We start from the raw sequence: 21344 nt of genomic DNA, 5'->3' as shown, positions 1-21344 counted from the left end.
AGAAGAGGATGAATCCGACAACCACCCGAAATAAAGCAGTAAAAGCGGAAGACAAGCGCAGAGTCGATCTTATTTACTCCGTCACCACGACAACGCCGCCGAACGTTGCGTCTTTCTCTCGCATTCCAGTTTTCACGGCAGGACGCCGCGAAGCCCCATCAATGCCTCCGTCTAGCTATGCACGAACACCACCATGCCGAGGTTATTCTTCTGCCTCTCTTTATTTTACGCAATCACACTTCGGGAGCTATACGTATGTGGGCCTTTGACTCACAGCACCCTTTGCGCAACAGGGTACTGCACGATGCACCACACTGTCCATGTGCCTCTATCCCATCCACCCTTCTGTGGCAGTCACCTCCTTCTCTCCTTCGCACAGATGGTAAACCCTCCTCTTCCCCTTCTGTTGTGGAAGGGGAGGAGGCGAAATTCCTCCTCATCTGAGCACGCGCTTCGCCGACTTTGCGTTTCTCAAGAGGGAAAGGGGTGTCCTCCTCCGTACTTGTGCAGATTGCAGCGCCACTGCCGTCCACGTGAGCGCACGACGATGCGCATGCGCGGAAGACGCTGCACGCCTTTCCCCTCTCCCTGTTTTCACCATCCTCCCGGATAAAAAAAGAAAAAAATCGGAGGAGAGGCGTCGAGCGCGCGCTCGTTGTCTGCGTCCGAGTCCCGCGCTAGCGACGACGCGCTCCTCGGATATATTAAACGCGCTCTACCGCAGTCCACAATCCGGCAATACAGAACCCCATTTCCCCCAACACACATCATCTCGACCCGTCGCTCGTGTGCCTGTTTACCCTGACGTCGACCGACCCAGGCATCACCGGCATCATTTTTTCCGTGACCTGACTTCCAGCGAACCCCCTGACTGCCTCCACCACAGCACAGACGGCTCCCTTCCCCGCAGCCTTCCCGTCCATTTTTTGACCGGTTCCTCGTGCCTGCCGGAACGTTCTCTTCGTAGTGTACTATTCGGCGCCTAGTGTTTGTCGTATGTGAAGTGACTGAAGAGATGATGGTGGCTCCTGCTTCGTGATCAGCACCAACTGTGTCAGTTGGGGCTGACTCCCTTTTGGGTCATGGTTGGGATATGACGGGACGGTGGACCATGCTGCAGCTTCGGAGACAGGAATGTCGCCTCCTGCTGTTCATCTGCTGGGTGTCGGCGTGGCGAGGCTGCGAAGCACTGCCGCCGGTAATAAAAGTCGGTGAGTGCGCTTTATACTGTCGTTCAGCCCTCAAATTTGCCGTGTCACTTTCCGCCGAATGTCGTGAAACCTCTCCAATAACGGGCACCCGTGGGACCATGGTTCCTGTCCGCTTGAGTTGGAAGTGTCCGTACACGACAGGTATTGAGGTGAGGGAGTTGAAGCCTGCCGGGGGAAATCCAATGTTTGCAGTATAAGGGAGCGTCTGTCTAGGTGTCCGCATTGGGAGGTTTGACTGTATGCCTTTCATGAATGGGACAGAGATGGTATACGTGATGGGCACGCCTACGCGAGAAGTCAGAGAAACATCTAGAATGGTTACGGGAACACAGAGCACGTTCCAGACACGTACTTGGGAACGTGCCAGGTCTTTCTGGGAAGCGTTGCCCTCCAGATTAATGGTCCGTATGTGTAACGGAGGCCTCCATTTTTTTCAGCATTTCCTGAGTTTGAAAAGATTGTAGTTCTATAGGCGGGAAACGAATGCGACCGCGCAAGAAGATATTTCTTGTGTATAGTTCCCATATATCGTGTACGTCCTATGATGTTCAAGATAGGCAGACAACCATCTGTGTGGAACACTAATGAGCAATGTTCCACTCACTAGCGTTTTAAAATCTCATTCACCAGGCATCTTAGTTACGGTACCATAAGTACTTCTTGAAACTCACTTTTGCCTCCTTCTCCGATACAGCGGTTGGAAAGAGCAGCGCTGATACATGTACTCGGAAGCACGTGCTAGAAATGTAGCCTCAGCATCCGACGCACCAGCGACACATCTGCATCGCGTCGGCGCCGTAGTCATTTTACATTACTGTTATGAAATGGGGAATCATATCAGTCAGCGTTTTCTGTCTCATTCGTGACAGTGTGCATGTAAAAATCATACTTGTCTGGGGATCAATAACGCGGTCGCACCTGTTACTATAGCTGGAATTATAGTCCTTTTCGGTCAATAATCCCATCACCTGATTTACCCGTTCTTCATTTCTTCTCGCATACATTACAATGTGAAAACATTCTCCAGAAAGCACAATATGATAACGTCGTAGTATAGCTAAGGCAATGGACCATAGAATGAATGGCACCTTTTTCATCAACTGCCATTCTTTTATCCTTACGAACAAACAAACACACTGCCATTCTTTCATAAAAGATTATAAAAGTGTGTACTTTAGTGCAGAATACAAGTCTATGATTCTTTTCGCGAGCATTCCTGGTGTAGTTCTTTTTCTTTCGTTGAAATGCATGATCTATTTATGATGTTTACCGCCATTGGTTGGCTCCTGGCGATGAAAGGCATTTCAAAGGAACATTAGCTTAGAATTGGGCTTGGAGTACCGGTAAACCATCAATCGATCTTAATGGGTGCCCTCACCTCTCCTCACCATCTCATCTCACCTTCCATCGATAGTCCTTAAGCTGCTTACAATTACGAGGTCAACGAGGACAAGCTGTACGCACCACCATCCTGACCAAGCTACACACGGACACAATTGTGAGGCCAATAAACTGTGGTCGTCGCCATCACCCCCACCATATCAGCTAGCTACCGTTCTTTTTCAGTTTTTCTCTCGGCTTCGAAAAAATTGCCCAAAGTTTCCAATCTTCTCTCCCCCCCCCCCCAAAAAAAAGGTTCTGACAAAATATAACGCATTAACGAGGTCAAAATTGCCTGTTTAGTTATTCCAGTTAACTGCTGTTCCTACCTTTTTAACATGAGCTTGTCTGTCGTACCCTGTTTTTCAAATAAAATATATTCTACTTTTTATATATACGATGAACGAACATACCCTCATGAATCTTGACAACAATAAAAAGTTACTTGATCTCCACAATTTTTTTTTCGCGAATCTTCCTCAAGAGAAAATCTGAGTGAGACATTTCAGTAAGTCACAGTTACCGGGAATTTTGCATCTGCATAACATAACAATAACATAACATAACATAACTCTATTCGTTTGCTACTTCTATTCACGCCTTGCATTAATGGTTACATTAACCTCACGTGTTATGTTTCATATTTATGTGCATGGTAAAGAAGATAACAAAGATAACAAATCATATTACACTATGCATTGTTCGCTAATAAATCTAAGCCACGCTGTAGTGAAATTTGTTTTCCAGTTTTCCCGAAAACAAACATAAAAGAAAAACTTTTCTTTTTGCAGCAGTTCAAAATTTCCGGAAATTTTGCGTCACTCTCACAGGTTTGCACCTGAGGCCACAGGAACAATTTCGGACACTTGTCTCTATTTATTATATCGAAGACGAATAATTATTTCATTCAGCTCACATGTCTTTCATGGTGGCAACAGAGGCTAAACTGGCGAGCCATTGAGTGCCCCAGATATGTTATATTGTCAACAACAACAACAACAACAACAACTTTATTTTGATGATGACCGGGATATCCCATCACCTACGCGATACTCTACCCCACTACTAGCGGTAATTTTGGCAAGATAGAATGGAGGTCTTTACAGTGAGGACCGGAGTCCTATATTGTCCTGAAAAATCCTTTGCCACATCCTGACGTAGCCACATCATTAGCGTTTTAAAATCTCAGCACGCCACAACTGATATTATCACCTCGTAATATTTACGCAACTAGCCTATAGAGTTTATTCACTGACGTCATCCCTCCAGAGGGCACCAGCTTCGAGAAAGCAAAATCGCAACCATGATGTAGGTCCATCGAAGTTTGGTTCCGGTTTTCCTTCGCTGCCATATGCTATTTAGAGGTTTGTCAAAGTTAAAAACGTGGAAGTGACATGAATATGGTACAAATAATATTCACACAGTACAATGACTTGAAATAGAAATAATAACAGAAATACTAAATGTATGGTGAATGCGATGTGCGTGAAACTGGACAGTCAAAACAGGAGGGACCTACATTATGGCCGCAAATCTGCTAGCGACAGTGGCTCCCTCCTGCGGATGACGTCGTGTGAATAAACCCTATATGTCTTCCAAATGTTCTTCCCCACATCACCACCAGCACTGCTGTAGAGCATCATGCACTTCTGGCGATGAAACTTCCCATTCATCATCTCAAAATTATGTTGTTGTTGCTGTTTTCCCAATGTTCTGCGTCCTGCCCTTCTGGCGTAGAAGGGACATGGGCGTCAGCTTGGCACGTCCCTCCCTCGCACGCGTGGAAGGCAATCCTTTAATGCTGCGGGTCGTGTTAGCGGTTTAGTCTTCGGCAGGGAGAACACGTTGGCGGTTCCCATTTTAATACTCTGATACTATTGTGGGTTCTGTTAGCTGTTTATTCTCCAGACAGAGAGCCACCTTTTTGACCTGCAACTGAGAAAGGGGGATATAATTTCCGAGGCGCGAATATTCTTATTACGATCACGGAAACCGTCGTAACATTGTGCTTTGTCCGGATCCGAAGAGTGCTATGCTTTTTAATAAAACACTTTTCTGGTGTATAAACATTTTGCCCTAACGTCTTTGCCATTTCTGGTGTGAGGTGAGTTGCGGTGTGGGTAGTGTGAGTGGTGTATTATACAATAAGCACAAGGTTCATAGGGCGTATTCTGCAGGGAACACCATTTCAGGTGTGTGCATTTCATTTGAAACTCCGTTTCATGTGGGTGCTTTGACACCTTTTTCAACTCTGATATGACATCCTCCAGTTGAGGGAGGGGCGGGGGGCGAATGTAAAGTAAAAATATGTGGAGAGGTTCGTCGCAGTTAGGAGGACTCACTACCAGTTGGGAACCCGCGTCATATAAAAGGGCCTTTATTTACAAAGACATCATTTTACACGCTGAAGGGAAAGGGGGTAAAAAATGATATATGGTGCTGTACGTACCAGTGGATCAAACTCCGAAGTATTCTGCAAATTCCTCCACCTAAAAAAAAAAAAAAAAGAGAGAGAGAGAGCAAGCGCGCCACTACAGCTGATCGTATTACCGAGAAATCAGAGAAAGAGTTGAACACGCTATGTCTGACGTTTCAACGTGCAGCTCTTTCTGTTTTTTTTCCCCTTCTTTCTCATGTCCACCTTCTCCTTACATCTCTCCAGAGATCAAAGATGCCAAGATTGTACGAAGAGTCCAAAAAAGACAACAGTGAAACTTCGTGACCGCGTTCCCAATTTCACGTACGACAGCATCCCATATTTCACATCTGTCTCGGTCTCCTTGTAATTTATTTATGACCGCGAATATGGCAGTCTAAACGTTCTTGCAAGCCTTTTTTTTTCTCTCTCTCTCTCTCTCCGTCGTGCTTCTTTGTTTCACTCAATCCGCGCTTGGTTGGAGCCCTTGCTGAGTGTATCGTATCCTTCGAGGCCCCGCGTCGGGAAACGATGTTCTTTATTTGTGCGTTAGGAATCCCTCGGTGTGGTTTGTTCCTGAAAATCAATAAAACATTGGGTGGTGGGTAGAGGGAAGAGACACAACGTATGTGTGTCAGGGTGGACACGGCTTTCTTTCTTAGGCGGCGCAGCTGGCACAGATGGAGCGGGGAAAGCGCTTAAAGGAACATTACCTGTCAATCGTATGAGACAACGGTGTTATCTGGGATCGTAGGATACATCTTTGATATTGTCGGTTCGTGCTTAGCCTGCCCGCGAATGGTTAAAACAGCGGGATATGTGTAGATGGATGGGAGCTTCTGTTCCACCACAGCCACCGGAAGGGCGCTTCTACGCAAACTGAAGGAATAAATGCTCCGCAGTAAACGTAATTCGTGTCGTGGGGAATTTGGTATTGGGAAGTTTAGCGTGTTTTAATATGGCTTCGCGTAGATGATGCGCCGAGTACGGTCGATGTGAGCGTGTTGTCAAAAGGAGTAGTTTGTGAGGTGAGCAGCATTTCCTTCAGTCTGAGGACATGACGAAAGACAACGAACGAGTAAGTTGACACGAAGACTCACAAACGAGGAGTTCGTAGAACGGCACTGTCATACTTAAGCAGGACAAAGCACAAGGACCTAGACAAAGTTTTTCGTTATGCGTACAAGGTCGATACGCTTGTCGCATATTGTGTATAATGTGACGAATAACTAACGCATACTGACGCGTAGAAAGTGTAGAAAATTTACGTGTACACTCGGGATTCCTCCGGAAATGATGGTTTCCCATTCTTACCCCCTAGGGGTCCTTTCAACGAAGAAAGAAAACCAGCCCCAACATGCGTAAAACTGCTTAAAATTATATTCTATCGTATTTCTATACCCATGTCGCGTGTTTCAACCTCTTCTTCCTTTCACTCTTTTTTTTTTTCTATATAATAAACATATCCCCCCCCCTCTTCTTCAGTCACAATATGGAAACCCTCTGCTTCGGTGGCACCTTCTTACGTCACACCACAAAGAACTGAACGTCGGGAGCCGACGAGATTTCGAACAGGGACGGCTCTGGTATTGGGCGAAATGTCGGTGCCCAACTTGAGGCTCTTGCTCCAGCTCACCTCGGACGGATCGCTGGATTAGCCACTTTTCAGAGAACGACGGAGTGTGGCTCCGAGTCTGAGAGTATATAGACGCAAAAACCGGTAATACTGTATGTGTAGACAGGATATTAGAGATCACACAATCAATTAATAAAATATGGTGGTACAACATAAAGTCATATTATAGTTCCTGCAGCATATCTGCAGATCGTCCAGCTTTGAACTGGCCGGAACCACCGGGAAAGATGAAGCACACAACTGATATCTCCATCACTGTGGAGATATCATTTGTGTGTGGTATCTCTACCACTGTGTAGTCTGATTTTCTCGTGACTTAAATCCTAATTTTTTTTTTCTTTTTCTATCACATCACACCCACATGTGCACTGTGTTCAGAGAAATCTGTCTTTTTCGCTGTCGTCGTCTATGCTTTCTACGCTGCTGTGTTGTGGATCAGTTTCACAGGTTCTGGTATTTAGATACCTGATTAATGTCCAAGGGAAATAATAGCTTATATTCATGTTGTCTGAGGTTTTCCCTGGGTTCTCCGGAGACTTTCCAGACGAATGTCGGCACAGTTTCCCCTGAAGTCGGCCCAAGACGCATGCTAACCCCACTGTCCCGCACTCCTTCCTGCTGTCCTCTCTCCACCTGTCCATATGTGTACGCCGCTCATACCCACAGTTGCTTCGCGGCGCTGACACGGAATAAAAAATATTCATGTACAGCAAGTGACGGTTCAAATCCCAGTTTGGAGAGTTGCTTCACTGCAGTGCTCAGATAAGTGCTTCCTGTTGCCTGCGAGACAATGTGTCACAACCTTCAATCATTAAATTGGAGACAAGAAATTACCATATTGCGTTGGCCACATTGGTTGCGCGTTGAGACGTTACAAGTGTATGTTCAATAGTTGACAGTCATTGAATATGGAATATCCCTTACATCTACCAAATTCCCTCTTACATCTGGCAAGTCCACGGGACATCCTCAACTGCAGTTGAGTTAGAATTGTCCCCATCACCTTCACTGACTGAATGAAACATCCCATGCCGTCGCCACCATTTATTTGTTGTTGTTGCTTATAAATATACTCTACCTTTTGACAGCAACAACAACTTTATTTCGATGATGATCGTTGGCGTATTTCATCACTGATGAAATCATCAGCACAGGCGATGTTCTAGCCCGTCTCGCGCAGTAATTTGGTAGAAATAATTTTTAAATATTTCTTTTTAATTTCGTGTTAGCGCCGCGAAGCAACTCTGGCTAGGAAATAAAATGAGTGAGGATCGAAGCACTACACGTTGCCCATAAGGGGGGGCGGAATATATATTTATTGAATGGAAGTTGGCCCATAAGGTTAGCAATGCTTTTAGGGCAGAGCGTTAGCAGGCTGGATTTGTGCGTGGAACAAGTAATTTTTGTCATAGTGATAGGATGAGAGTCTATCTGATTTGGAGGCCCAGTAAGTATTCCTGAAAGGTTGTATAGGGCAACGAATGAAGAAGGATGTCGCGAGGACATGCCGCAAGCAGTGACGCCGCTGCGCTGTAAAAATCACATTGAATCCACCCTTTGAACGAAGTGTGCGTTTGTAATGTTCAGAGAAAAAATATCGTAATGAGCCCCGTACTAAACGAGTTTTGTCATTGTATCGAGTGCAAATAACATATGTCGAACAAAACATAGAGGGAAGCACAGCAACGGAACAAATGCGCCAAAGGGAACTTAACGAAATTTGTATAACAATAACGACGCGTTTCAAGGAAGCTCACCCGATGCAATTTGGCACAAAGCATTCACTCGGGAAATTAATCCTGCCATGGCAACCCTGTTTCATCGCCTTGTACGTTAATAACAGCTTCAAGTGCGGCGCAGATGCCCCTTTCAAATGAAGATTGTGTTCTACATATCCAGCGCCGTGCCCTATTTAACCAGCGCTTCCACGCGGATATTTTTTCGTTTTGAACGACGGGATAAACAGACAGGAATGAGAAATGCAATCTAATTACCAGCACGCGTCTGCGTACGCCATCTGTATTTGTCTGCTGGTTGCTTTTGCGGAAAAGAGATAGGAATACGAGCTCCGCCGCAAGGAGTATGCGAAAGCGCACACTCCATTCAATTGAGGCTTATTTTGCTGGAAAATACTCCCACGGTGTAATTTTATCCATTGTTTCCGCCTTTTTTTTTAATTTTTAATATGGAACCACAAGTGGTTGAGGCAAAGATCAGCCATAAGAGACATAAGGATATTCACTAGGAACATCTTTTTGGTTAAATAATCGATGCGGAAGTAAAAATTATACTTATTTGTTATAGTTATATAGTTATTTTTGTTAACACCTTGCATGCGCGAGGAAATAAGGGATGCACACTGCGCGCGCGACGAAAGTGACATTGCGTTTAGTGCGCGGGCGATGTCGCACTAAAACACACAAGACCACCACAGGTTCCGGAAACAGGCACAAGGTGGCACAGCTTTGGGGTGCTCCAAGAATTGCCGTCGCTGACGCCAACTACTTTTCGAGTGAGCTACGCTTACTCACGACGGCATTCCTCCCCCTCCACCTAGTTTTAAACGGTAAATTATCCTTTCGCTCATCCCAGCACCCCCATTTTGGAGCAATCCCTTCTTCGCCGATCATGTTAACGAAATTGTGCCGCCTTATCAAAGCATTGTGCGATATGACACGGGGAAGCAAACATTTGATCCCGATCACGCCCATGTAAGCTGTGCGAAATGATACGGCGAAATAAACATTTGATCCCAATCACGCCCATGTAAGCTGTGCGAGATGATACGACGAAATAAACATTTGATCCCAATCGCGCCCAGTAAGCTGTGCGAGATGATACGGCGAAATAAACATTTGATCCCAATCACGAGCAGTAAGCTGTGCGAGATGATACGACGAAATAAACATTTTATCCTAATCATGCCCAGTAAGCTGTGCTAGATGATACGGCGAAATAAAGATTTGATTCGCCCAGTAAGCTGTGCGAGGTGATACGGCGAAATAAACATTTGATCCCAATCGCGCCCAGTAAGCTGTGCGAGATGGTACGGCGAAATAAACATTTGATCCCAATCATGCCCAGTAATTAGCGCTGGTTGCAGCGTAGTTCCTTTAAAAGGAACTGGAAATAAGCAGCACCTCGGAGCGGAAGATTGATATTGTGTCTCATATGGAGAAAGTGGCCTCCGGAGGGAGCGTCGCGGCGCATGCGAATTATGGCCCCCGCAGTATCTCACCAAGTGGATGGTCGTAAACAGCGAAGCCAAGCCTTCGCAAAGTAAGTGTTTCAGGGAAAGCAATACTCGGCTAGGCCAAAAGAGGCTCTGGCCGGCGGGGTGAAAGGCACGTTCGCCTGGTTAAGCCTAATGCAGTCGTCTGCAGATATGGCAGATACTGTGGCGTTGCATGTGCCTTCTCTCGGTTTGAACAGGGTTGGTAGGCTAACCAATTTAGGGTAGTTGCTTCGTATTCTAAAAAGGTCGTTGTCGGGAACAGCCTCAACGTGCCTTCAGACAATGAAAGCGAAAAGAACGCAGAGACCAAGGATAAGCACGAACCACAGTGATGTCGCTGACGTTGAGATTGGCTTCACCCAACTGTAATGGAACTGACGACGTAAATGCTCCGACGACTAGGCTGTTACTCTTTTTCTTTTTCATGAACTATGCTCAGAAATACATGCCGCTTTTCTTAAACAGGAGTTGAAGTACAGAAAAATGACATTAGAGCGTTTTCCTTGACGAACGAGAAACGCGTTCAAGTAGACGGAATAAAAATAAATTATATTTATGGCCAGTTTTAGTAGTCCGTTGAGAACGTGGCTTCCGAAGTACCGTATCCACCGCACCCAATCAACGGACTGTGCCATTGGTACCGGTAGGTACATAAGCTTCACGGTGAGGTTATCAACGGTCTACTAACACTCTCGATAAGACCGTTGATAATATGCCTTATTAAGTGCCGTACACATACCGCGCCCAATCAACGGACTGTGTCATTGGTGCTGGTAGGTACGGAAGCTTCACGGTGAAGTTATCAACGGTCTACTAACACTCTCTATTAGACCGTTGATAATATGCATTATTAAGTGCCGTACCCATACCGCGCCCAATCAACGGACTGTGCCATTGGTACCGGTAGGTACGGAAGCTTCACGGTGAAGTTATCAACGGTCTACTAACACTCTCTATTAGACCGTTGATAATATGCACTATTAAGTGCCGTACACATACCGCGCCCAATCAACGGACTGTGTCATTGGTGCTGGTAGGTACGGAAGCTTCACGGTGAAGTTATCAACGGTCTACTAACACTCTCTATTAGACCGTTGATAATATGCATTATTAAGTGCCGTACACATACCGCGCCCAATCAACGGACTGTGTCATTGGTGCTGGTAGGTACGGAAGCTTCACGGTGAAGTTATCAACGGTCTACTAACACTCTTTATTAGACCGTTGATAATATGCATTATTAAGTGCCGTACCCGTACCGCGCCCAATCAACCGACTGTGTCATTGGTGCTGGTAGGTACGAAGCTTCACGGTGAAGTTATCAACGGTCTACTAACACTCTCTATTAGACCGTTGATAATATGCATTATTAAGTGCCGTACCCATACCGCGCCCAATCAACGGACTGTGCCATTGGTACCGGTAGGTACGGAAGCTTCACGGTGAAGTTATCAACGGTCTACTAACACTCTCGATTAGACCGTTGATAATATGCATTATTAAGTGCCGTACACATACCGCGCCCAATCAACGGACCGTATCATTGGTGCTGGTAGGTACGGAAGCTTCACGGTGAAGTTATCAACGGTCTACTAACACTCTCTATTAGACCGTTGATAATATGCATTATTAAGTGCCGTACACATACCGCGCCCAATCAACGGACTGTGTCATTGGTGCTGGTAGGTACGGAAGCTTCACGGTGAAGTTATCAACGGTCTACTAACACTCTCTATTAGACCGTTGATAATATGCATTATTAAGTGCCGTACCCATACCGCGCCCAATCAACGGACTGTGCCATTGGTACCGGTAGGTACATAAGCCTCACGGTGACGTTATCAACGGTCTACTAACACTCTCGATTAGGCCGTTGACAATGTGCATTATCAAGTGCCGTATCCATACCGCGCCCAATCAACGGATGAGACTGCGAGTCATGCACGCTGTCATCGATTCTAGTATGTACGATACCTACACGGTGACGCTATCAGCCGTCTGCTAACACTCTCTGTTGCTTAAGATTTGATGTGATGTTAAATAAGATTCCGAGTCATGCATACTGCCATTGTTTCCGGTAGGTATACCGGAAACAATGGCAGTATGAATGACTTGGAATCTTATTTATTGTTTGGGTGCGGTAGATACGCTACTTCGGAACCCACGTTATCAAAGGTCTAGTAACACTCACTTCTCTCTTTCAGACACTATACGGTGTTGACGGCAGACGTTTGAGAATCTTTCTTTTTTTTTTTTGTTATCTGATAAAATATTTGGCCGCACTTCTCTCTCTGCATGGTTATGACGTATAGAGCATGATTTCGGTGCTTCGCGGTGCTCGCTGAGAGCAGAGATGCATGACTAGCGTGCGGAAGACCGCATGAACGGAACAAGACTAGAAGATGTAAATGATACTGGAGAAAGACGCTAGGTGATGTGATGTGATGTGATAGAAAAAGAAAACAAATGGGAATTTAAGTCACGAAAAAGTCAGACTGGCTACCCCAGACCACTTAGCCGCAGTTAGTTGAAATAAATATATAAAAAAAAGGAGAAAACCCAGTATTTGGGGCGGAGCGAGACAAATATCCCGAAGTAGTGGGAACACTTGTCACAAACGAGGGACCAGAAAGTGTCACAAAATGTCAATCAGATATCGTTTCTTCAAGGAAACGTAGGAGCGCTTTCAATGTGCTAGGTGATTTTGTCCCGTGTTCCGCCGTCTTTCACGCTGTTTTAGTTGGTGTGCTACGAAAGCTATTGTGGTGAAGAACATGGGAGCATACAGCGACCCTTACTGCCCTATAGTTGTGAGGTGCACGAGTTTCATGACGTGTTGTGTGGTAGAGTGCGAGGATGGCTTAGGTTCGCCCGTGCTGTTTTGTAGAAATGCCGTAGTGACCTTAGATATTTGAATGTCGGCTGAGGAGACCACATGATGAGCCGGTAGAGCAGGACCATTAGTAGCGGTTGTGTTAGAGGACATTATGTTGGCGAATATAAGTGTTATATATCTTGATAGCAGTTGTCTCGCGACGTTAGACCCATAGTTATTACCGCGTTATAACATTCCGTCATCAATCGACATCGCCACCAATTTGGGTCATGCAACGAGCTCTATTGCGGCAGATAAGTGAACTACATACGTTCGGCACAAGCTTTCTAGAAAGGAATCGTGAAGTTTCACTGCCTGGTGTAATCACAGGGGTGACATAAATCCGCCAGTTTTGCAACTACCCTCAAGCGGGTGCTTTTTGCAAAACCGCCACCTTGTCCTGGTCACACGTCATAAAAAGCGTCATTTTGAGGTCATGTGACTTTATTTACATGCTGTTTTACCGCTTGCCGACATACTCCTGTAGGCACGAAGCCGACAGACGAACGTATTTTGCCAGCGTAAACTATGCGGTGCTTCTTCCGCAACATGGTAGCCCATTTCTCGCATCGGCTCAATGCGTCTTAACGAGCGGTCGTCATTACATCTTTGGAAGTCGGCAGCAGTACGAGGCCTTATGTACAAGTCTGCGCGTTTTTCCGCCATATTATCGGATAAAAATATTTACGGCGGTCGAGAGACCTCCAAAACGTCGCACAGAAACAACAAACGCATTGTTTACAAACGGTTTGGCCACCGATCACGGGCGCGGCCATCTTTAAGGTCACGTGTGCGTTGACGTTTGCTGTGACGTGCGACCAGGTCCTGTCCAGGATGCACTGCGTTCGCCCAGGACGCTTTCGTCTATGGAGCAACATATTGGATGCCACCCCTGTAGGTGTAATACATGGAAGCCCAAGTTTGGTACTCAGTAACACCACAGTATGCTTCGGTTTCCACCAGAGCTTCAGGGTGTCATGCACACTGCAGATATGGTGCGCAGTTAACGTGCACGTACAGGGTTTTAGTAAGAATAATTTAGTCTCGTCAAATGCCCTTATTCCAAAGAGCTATCAACGTAGTTCGACGTATGCTACCTGAGACGTACTTGAAGTATACGCATAATGTGGGGAGCTCAGTAACAGGGTTTTCATTAACACCCAACCAGCCAACAATGGACATGCTGCCAGGTATTACAGAGTCTCTTGCGCCGTGATATGACTAAATGAAAAGTGGATTTCAACATCATTAAGTAGGAAAGGAGTACAATCGACATCCCAGGCGCGCAATAATTCCAGCATACACGATGGGGCGCTAACTGGCGTGAAAACAGCAACAAAAGAATGTGTTCTCCCTGTCGCACATTCTACGTTGATTAGGTTAAGACCCGGAGCCATCTCGCTCCGTTTCTGTTCTTTTCGGAATGGCGTGCCGCAGCAAGATGCACCTTCGATCGGTCCGTGTGAGCTGACAGGACAGCTAATGACGTTTTCTGCGTGCGCCGTTTCGATTGGCGTTCCTCTGTTGGCGCAGCTTTTGGCTTCCGAACCGATTTTCACAGTGTGTTCTTCTTCCAAGCGGAAATGAAAGGAGCAAAGTGACGCGCTGATTTGGCCGATAATTTATGCCGGGAGGTCCGTTCGAGATCTTGCTTCCTGGAATCTCCTGTCTTCGCTCGTCTGAGGAGGTTGGATTTCCGAACGAGGCTATGGAATCGGCTCTTTGTCATGAGTTGATGGGCAGACGAAATTGAAGGAAGATGGCGGGTATTGCGGTGGAATGGAGGGTTGCTGGTTTTAATTTCTCTTCAGCGCTTGTGTAAGAGACTCTGAGATGAAAGCAATGTGTTTTCCAGTCGTGTTTTTAATGTCGTTATGTGAAGGCACCACCAGGCGGTACTTTCGCATGGTCCCGGCGCATATAGCAGACGACACTATCGGCCCTGTCGTCCTCTACGGAAGAGCACGAAAAACACGATGTTGACTGCTCGCGCTCACGTGGCGGCAGAAAGCTATGACGTTTCGCGCATCTTCCACTCTAGAATTCTGGCAAATGTCGTTCCGACATTTGCAACCCAATACAACGTGTACTTTGCTGCCTGTTTCTCGTACCATGCATGCTGATCGAACGCTGTTCATGTTGTTATACGGCGAATGACTTCTCCAACGAGCACCACAAGGTATTATGCGCGGTGCAGATCGAGGTGCAAGAGGTCTTCCATGTGATAAGCTCCCTTTAATTGTGCAAGCCGCGTAGTACGAAAAGTATCGTTCATTACCTGAGCAGTTTCCAGATTGCTGTTTCTTGTACACAGAATTCAGCAATATCGACACAAATAAGACATTTTAAATAACGTCACAGAACGTGCAAATTCCTCGGTCTTATACGGTTACGTTGAATGCGTGCCATGTCGTTTTTTTTTCTTTACAAACAAACAAACAAACAAACAAACAAACAAACAAACAAAGAAGAACAACGAAAGTAATGTAATGCGCAAAGCAGCGGCGGCCCTCACGAAAATGGAGAGAGGCTGTAAATAGGCTCTATCCGTCTATCGTGTCTCTGCAGTCTACTCGAAAATGCAAATAGGAGTACCAGATGCAATAGTAGAACTTTATTTGTTATTATTTTTTTGTGTCTGTCGCTTCAAGAGAAAGGCGCTTTTTTTCCCGTCTCCTTTTTCTTGGAGCAGCGTGAAAATGGAAGGTACATTTATCTTCAACGAAAGCTTTTCTTGTGGCTCTATTTTATTTTTACCATCTCCAACTTGCTTTCGTTTTACGGATTCCAGAGTGTGTGATGAGGCGACTTCAATTTACTCATGCACTCATTATGCGTGAACCTACGTCTCAGTAAAAGAAAAGAAGAAAAAAGAAAAACAGAAAAAGCGAGAAGAACCGAGAAGAACCGAATTAAGCGGGACGCTGTACATAGCATTGCTGAAGCCGCAAAATTCGCCAAGAACTACCCAGCGCCCCCTTGTCTGACTTTGCAGATTTGGGGGAAAAAGGAAATAGAGAAAGACAAGAACTCAAATGATAGTTCACAGCGTATAGTTATAGTTCACAGCGTACTGGAAGCAGCTGGTCGTACGCGACCAGACGCTAAGTAATGGCATATAAAAAGTAGTATGGATGAGGTAACGTAAAAAACCCACATTCTTGAGAAAGAGAATTGGCAAGAGACTGGAAAGAAGAAGGAATACCTCAGGTGAAAAAATCCCGATCGTGTGCACGCAAAGAAAACGACAACAATAACAAATACATGTAGTGGCGTTGAATGAGGAGATTTGCCACTTAACTTGTGGCTATTAACTGGTTAGTAACTTGTTGTGACGCAAGTTAGTACGAGATATGAGATGGTGAAGCTATGAGATGATGGGTGCACAATAATGTTAAATTCTTGTCCTTGGTATGACTCGATGCCCTTATATACGGCCAGATGATTTCAGAGCACAAGGGCATAAAAGCCACAATATGAGTCCAGCCCTATTAAAGAGCGTAAACAAAAAAGTGAAACCAATAAATCAGAAGAAACGAGTAAACCTTATTTTCATCCATACCTGCGTAGTAATATCATTACTGTAATAAAATTATAGTGATGAATTACTTTTTCTGGTAATTTGTAATGTAATGCATTACTTTTGACATTATGTAATTTGTAATGTAATTTAATTACATTTGGGCAGTAATTTTAATAACATTACTCATTACTTTTTAGTTTTTACAAAAGAATCGAGTATGTGTTCTGTGTTGGCACTTGGCAGAAAGAGAGTGGCCGACTGGCGAGTTAAAAGAATTCCAACGCCCACTATGAACGGTGACGCACGCAATCGGCACAGAATAAAATATGTTTTGTTTTTACAACGTACTGTTCTCTGACAATGAATTTCCATATCCTCAATATCGTTACGATTAAACTCGCAGTAATGACTTTATAATGTCATTACTTTTCGTAGTAATTATAATGTAATTCCATTACATTTCAGTTGCAATAATGAGTAATGTAATTAAATTCTAACTGAAGTAACGTAATTTAGAAGTAATTTACCCAGGTATGTTTTCATCATTATTTCAGTTTATTTTATCAGCTTATACTTCCGTTTATTGCAGTTTTACATGATACAAGACGCTTCGCATGGTCTCTCTTTGACAGTGCAGACGGCGCATGACTTCAAAGGGCGTGGATCCATGTTGGTATGCATTATCAGGAGGCCGCTTTCTTCAGAACAGTGCAGATGGCAATAGAACGTTAGACACGATTAAACAGACGGCCTGCACGATCTTACGACCGTATAGAACAGATCGAAGCACACGAGGAGACCCGCTATACACGCCAGGTTGTCTTAATGTTCCGTGCAGCCTTGTGCACGGCCCAAACCATTGTGGCAGCGCACGCCAAAGATTAATGCGACACCAGATGGAGCAGGGTAACCTTTTTAGTTTGTAGTTGCTCCGATGACTCGTAACTGCAGAAGTGACGGCCTGCAATCTCTGACGTGAACGAAGAATCGGAAAATGGGAGATTGGTGAGCGTTTATGATTGTACGGCAGCAGTTGATTATTGTGTGTGTACGGTTGTTACGTCGTTACGAAGTCGTGTTGAAATGTTGATGTAAACCGTGTGTAGTGGTATAGCCTTTCTTTTTTTTTTTTTCGTTTTTCGAAGCGAAACGTAAATTGAGAAGGCAGTTATATGGACAATAAAGCCATTCGTGCGTGTTTAGAGGAAGTCTGATTTGGAGCGCAGAACGCGTATTCACGCGCATGCGCGCAGGCGGAGGCCGTTACTTTGCAAAAAAGCAACGTCGTACGTTAGTCGTTATTAAAAAAATATAAAAGGGATGAGTTCTCGTTACCAATAAAGAGTCACTTTACGTTACGATGGTATTCCACGGAGCCGAAGCGCAAAATCAACACGTTTTCTATTTTTTGACTAGACTTTCACGTTAAACGGCATCTCAGCGGCAACTGAAGTTCGAAATTAACATTGGCTAACTTGGTACACACTCGCACTACTTTGTGACTCGGAGACGTCATGCGCTCACTTAACCCAGTCATGGACGTCCTTAGATTTGTGGGCGGAGTTGACATGTGGGAGTTAACTCGACCCGAAGTTTAGTTGCTCTTATTATTGTCAGTGTATACATCATGGAAGCAACGCACTTTGCCGACAGCGTACTGGAAGCAGCAGCTGGAATCGCTTTGTCATCTGCCGCTGTCCCCCAGCGGTACATTATTCATTGGCATCGTCGTGGTGTCTGTCTTTGCCCCACCTCGTCTTCTTTCTTTTAATGTCGCACGATACCAGAAAGTGGCATAATGCTAATACAAATAAACAGTTCAGCCCGCTTAGCGCCCTTTCTTTCTGCGTTTTTCAGGTGCTTGAAAGGCTTGTACACCGCTCGTTAGTGAACGAGGACGCCGTTCATTTTGCTCTTTGTGGCTTGCTTCATGTGATGACGCGTTAATACATGCTTGATAGCGTGGCTTGATAGCGGTCACCCTCATTAACAGGGGATCCGCGTGAAGCGGTACGGGACATGGTTAGCTTTCTGTGCAAAGCGCAGTTGTTTTTGGGATACATTATCGCTTTTGTTTGGTGGGCTGAATCTTGTATCCGTGCCGCAGTTGCGAATCTTTATAGTTCATTAGTGCGCTGGTTTAAGCAAGAATATTGAAATGCAAGCTTTCTAGTTGAAGGTCATGCCGTGCTCCCGGTTACACGTGTCATGGTCACGCAATTTACTGTTGCTTGTATTGAATGGAGCGAGGACGATTGAAAGATGGCATGGAGCAGGATATGTACGTCTGAATGGAGCAGCATCGACGTAGCGCGACGTATGCGCGCGTCGACGTAGCGACTTTAATTACTTCCAATAGGGAGTTTTCCCGACCATATACACGAGTCCATTCAAGCTCTTCAACAGTTTTCTTATCTTTCGTTAATTTATTTTTTACATCACACGTGTTTTACATGTTATTTGTATTCATCTTTCGTTCACGTACACGGCATTAACGTCTTAATCACGGGGTTCAGCTGATGCCTGAAGACACGTTCGCTATGACGACACTTTCCTGCGGGTTCATTGTTAGCACACTAGTTATGAAGCTATCATTCCTCGTATACGCTAGATAACTTTGCGGTAGCCGGAGGGCTTGAAATGCGCGCATTTTAAAAGCCACGCAGCATTATATAAACTGGTTTTTACTGCGCTTTGCCGTACGCTGTCGGGCTTGTAAAACCGACACTCCGACAGGAAACATCATGGTATCCACGTACGACTGCGTCTCCATCCCGATAACACAGAAAATGGCTCGTTTCCGAACGTCACCAGTGGCGCGTAGCGTTAATGGTTATAGATAAGCGTTGCAGAGATAATATATACTACAATGACGCCACAGTAACGTTTAGAAACTAAAATATTCGACTTCATGAAAGCGGGAAGAAAGTGGACTAAGAAGAATCTTGAAGGCCGCATAGCGTATGGTCGAGCACGAAACTTCTCTGGGAATCAGAGGACCCGATGCGACTTTAAAAATAGTGTCTCGCCGCACGTCCCCGATGGCGCCCCCTCTGATCACGTGATCCACTAAAATAAAGGTGAATATTGTTGCTGTTCCAAGAAGAAAGAAACTGACTACGCCTATTTGATGCAACATACCACATTTCATAATTTATAGCCTACGAAACCTCGCAGAAACATGTTCGTTCAAGAAGTTGATGATTTCCTCTGAATTTTTCGAAGGCAGATGGCAACACGGGAGTAGACAGGAAGCTTTTCAAGGATTACTACCATAATATCTGTACCCACGAATATTCTTTAAGCCCGTCCGTATTGTTGCACCTGCGTGTATTGCTAGACAATTTTACCAAACTTTTGGTAACGTCTCCCCGACTCTCTTCTGGTACCTTGCCGCCTACTGATCATCCCATTCGAAGATCCCTTCTTGACCTTATCACTTGCTATAGTAGAAACTACACGTTGAGACAAGATCATTATATCACATTCTTCTTTTCATATCATGTCATTTTTCTTTTCTAACTCTAACTCTCTATTATATCACAGCATGCCAAGTCTGTCTATGTTATCTCCGAGTTGTGTTCTTCAGGCAACACCAATGTTTCTCCTGTTATCATAAATATCAGGTGAACTTCAGATTCACACTCTCTCACGTCCCACGTCAGAACCGTTGCAACAAATCATTCGAGGGCTTCCTTGAACACGTCGTGCAGATAACAAACTCAGATAAAAAGATAAATTCAGGCGTGTGCACTAGAACCTTCGACATTCCCGCTCAATCCTGGGCAAGGTGTATTCTGCGCTGAGGGGGGCTACGTGCGAACACGCATCCTCCCACTACCATGAACTGCCATCAGCTCACTTTCACCTTTGTGTTGTGCATAGTGAACTTCGAGAGGGCCTGGTGCTGCACCAGACCCGAGGCTACAGCGAATGCCGGCGAATTCTACTCATCAGGAACAATCAACGGAACATTTCCCCGAGGGACGACTGTCACGTACGTGTGCGACCCATTTTACCTTCTTCTGGGTGAGAAAAATCGAACATGCACCGCCGACGGGACGTGGCATCCTCATGGGACGCCGTACTGCCTTAAAGACGTCGCCATAAACAAGAAAATGTCAATGTCCTCCACTGTGCGAAGTTCAAGCATAAAGGGGACGGTCCGATCCTGCGCCATGACGGAAGTACAGCATTCGCCATGGTGGTTTGTTGACCTCGGAGGCCTCTTTCACGTCCAAGTAATTAACGTTTCGTTGTACGTTCGAAACGCTGCTTCCGTCGTTGTGCAATTTCGCGTTGGCCAGGACCATCCAAACAAATCCACGAACCCTCTCTGCAGCATATTGTACAACGTAGAAGCTCTAGACAAGCCCGTGTACTTCTCGTGCGTCCACGACGTGGTAGGGCGTTACGTTAGCGCTCATGTTCATAGCGCCTCTCCTGTGTCATTAGGGGTCTGCAGTATTTCAGTCTATTCTGATCATTACGTACCACTTCACATAAGAAGGGAACCTGTGACATACTCCGAAGTCGGAGATCACAAAATAACCATCCCTGCGGCTACTGGTATCATACTTGCTTTGTTTCTTGCCATATTACTCATTATTTGCGGAGTCGTGAATGGATTCCGCGCTTACCACGATTATCATAGCGCGAAGAAGTCCGTGAGCCAGGCTTCCAGAACTGCTCCGTCCACAGAGGACTTAACGCCCAATCTTTCTAATCCTGACAAGGCAGTTGGAGCTGAGCTACGTTCAGTGGTGTACACGTCATCGCTCTCGAAACGCGACGTCAAGACGATGTGTCGAAAGATTGGGCGGTCTGTTTTCACGATATCGGAGTCAGAGTTACGGAATGTTCAAATCGGACATTACAAAGAATCTCCTTTGCTGTAATGCGCATATTCTGAGCGAAACTTCGGCATTTCATTATACGTAGATGACTTCTGATATAGCGGTGAATATATCAATAAATAAATAAATGAAAAATCTGAACTTGAGAGTATTTTTACGTTCTTCTGTTTTTTCTTCGTTTTTTTTTTTTTTTTTTTCTTGGACGTGGTGGG

General features: G+C 45.2%; 2 protein-coding genes across 2 annotated transcripts in view; both read left to right on the top strand.

Annotated features, from left to right (window-relative positions):
* Positions 1-615: 615 nt before the first annotated feature.
* Positions 616-21344, top strand: part of LOC135401065 (glutamate receptor ionotropic, kainate 3-like) — a 162197-nt gene continuing 141468 nt past the window's right edge. The window contains exon 1 of the mRNA XM_064633205.1: positions 616-1211. Coding sequence (XP_064489275.1) covers positions 1094-1211 — 118 coding nt within the window. The 5' untranslated portion in view covers positions 616-1093. The remainder of the gene's footprint in view (positions 1212-21344) is intronic.
* Positions 20028-21273, top strand: LOC135399861 (uncharacterized). Its single transcript, XM_064631596.1, has one exon. It carries the CDS (start codon positions 20119-20121, stop codon positions 21172-21174), a length of 1056 nt encoding a protein of 351 aa, XP_064487666.1. The 5' UTR covers positions 20028-20118; the 3' UTR covers positions 21175-21273.

The sequence above is a fragment of the Ornithodoros turicata genome, chromosome 7 (genome assembly GCF_037126465.1).
Source record: "Ornithodoros turicata isolate Travis chromosome 7, ASM3712646v1, whole genome shotgun sequence".
NCBI lineage: Eukaryota > Metazoa > Arthropoda > Arachnida > Ixodida > Argasidae > Ornithodoros > Ornithodoros turicata.
This window is presented reverse-complemented; position numbering and strand designations above follow the sequence as displayed.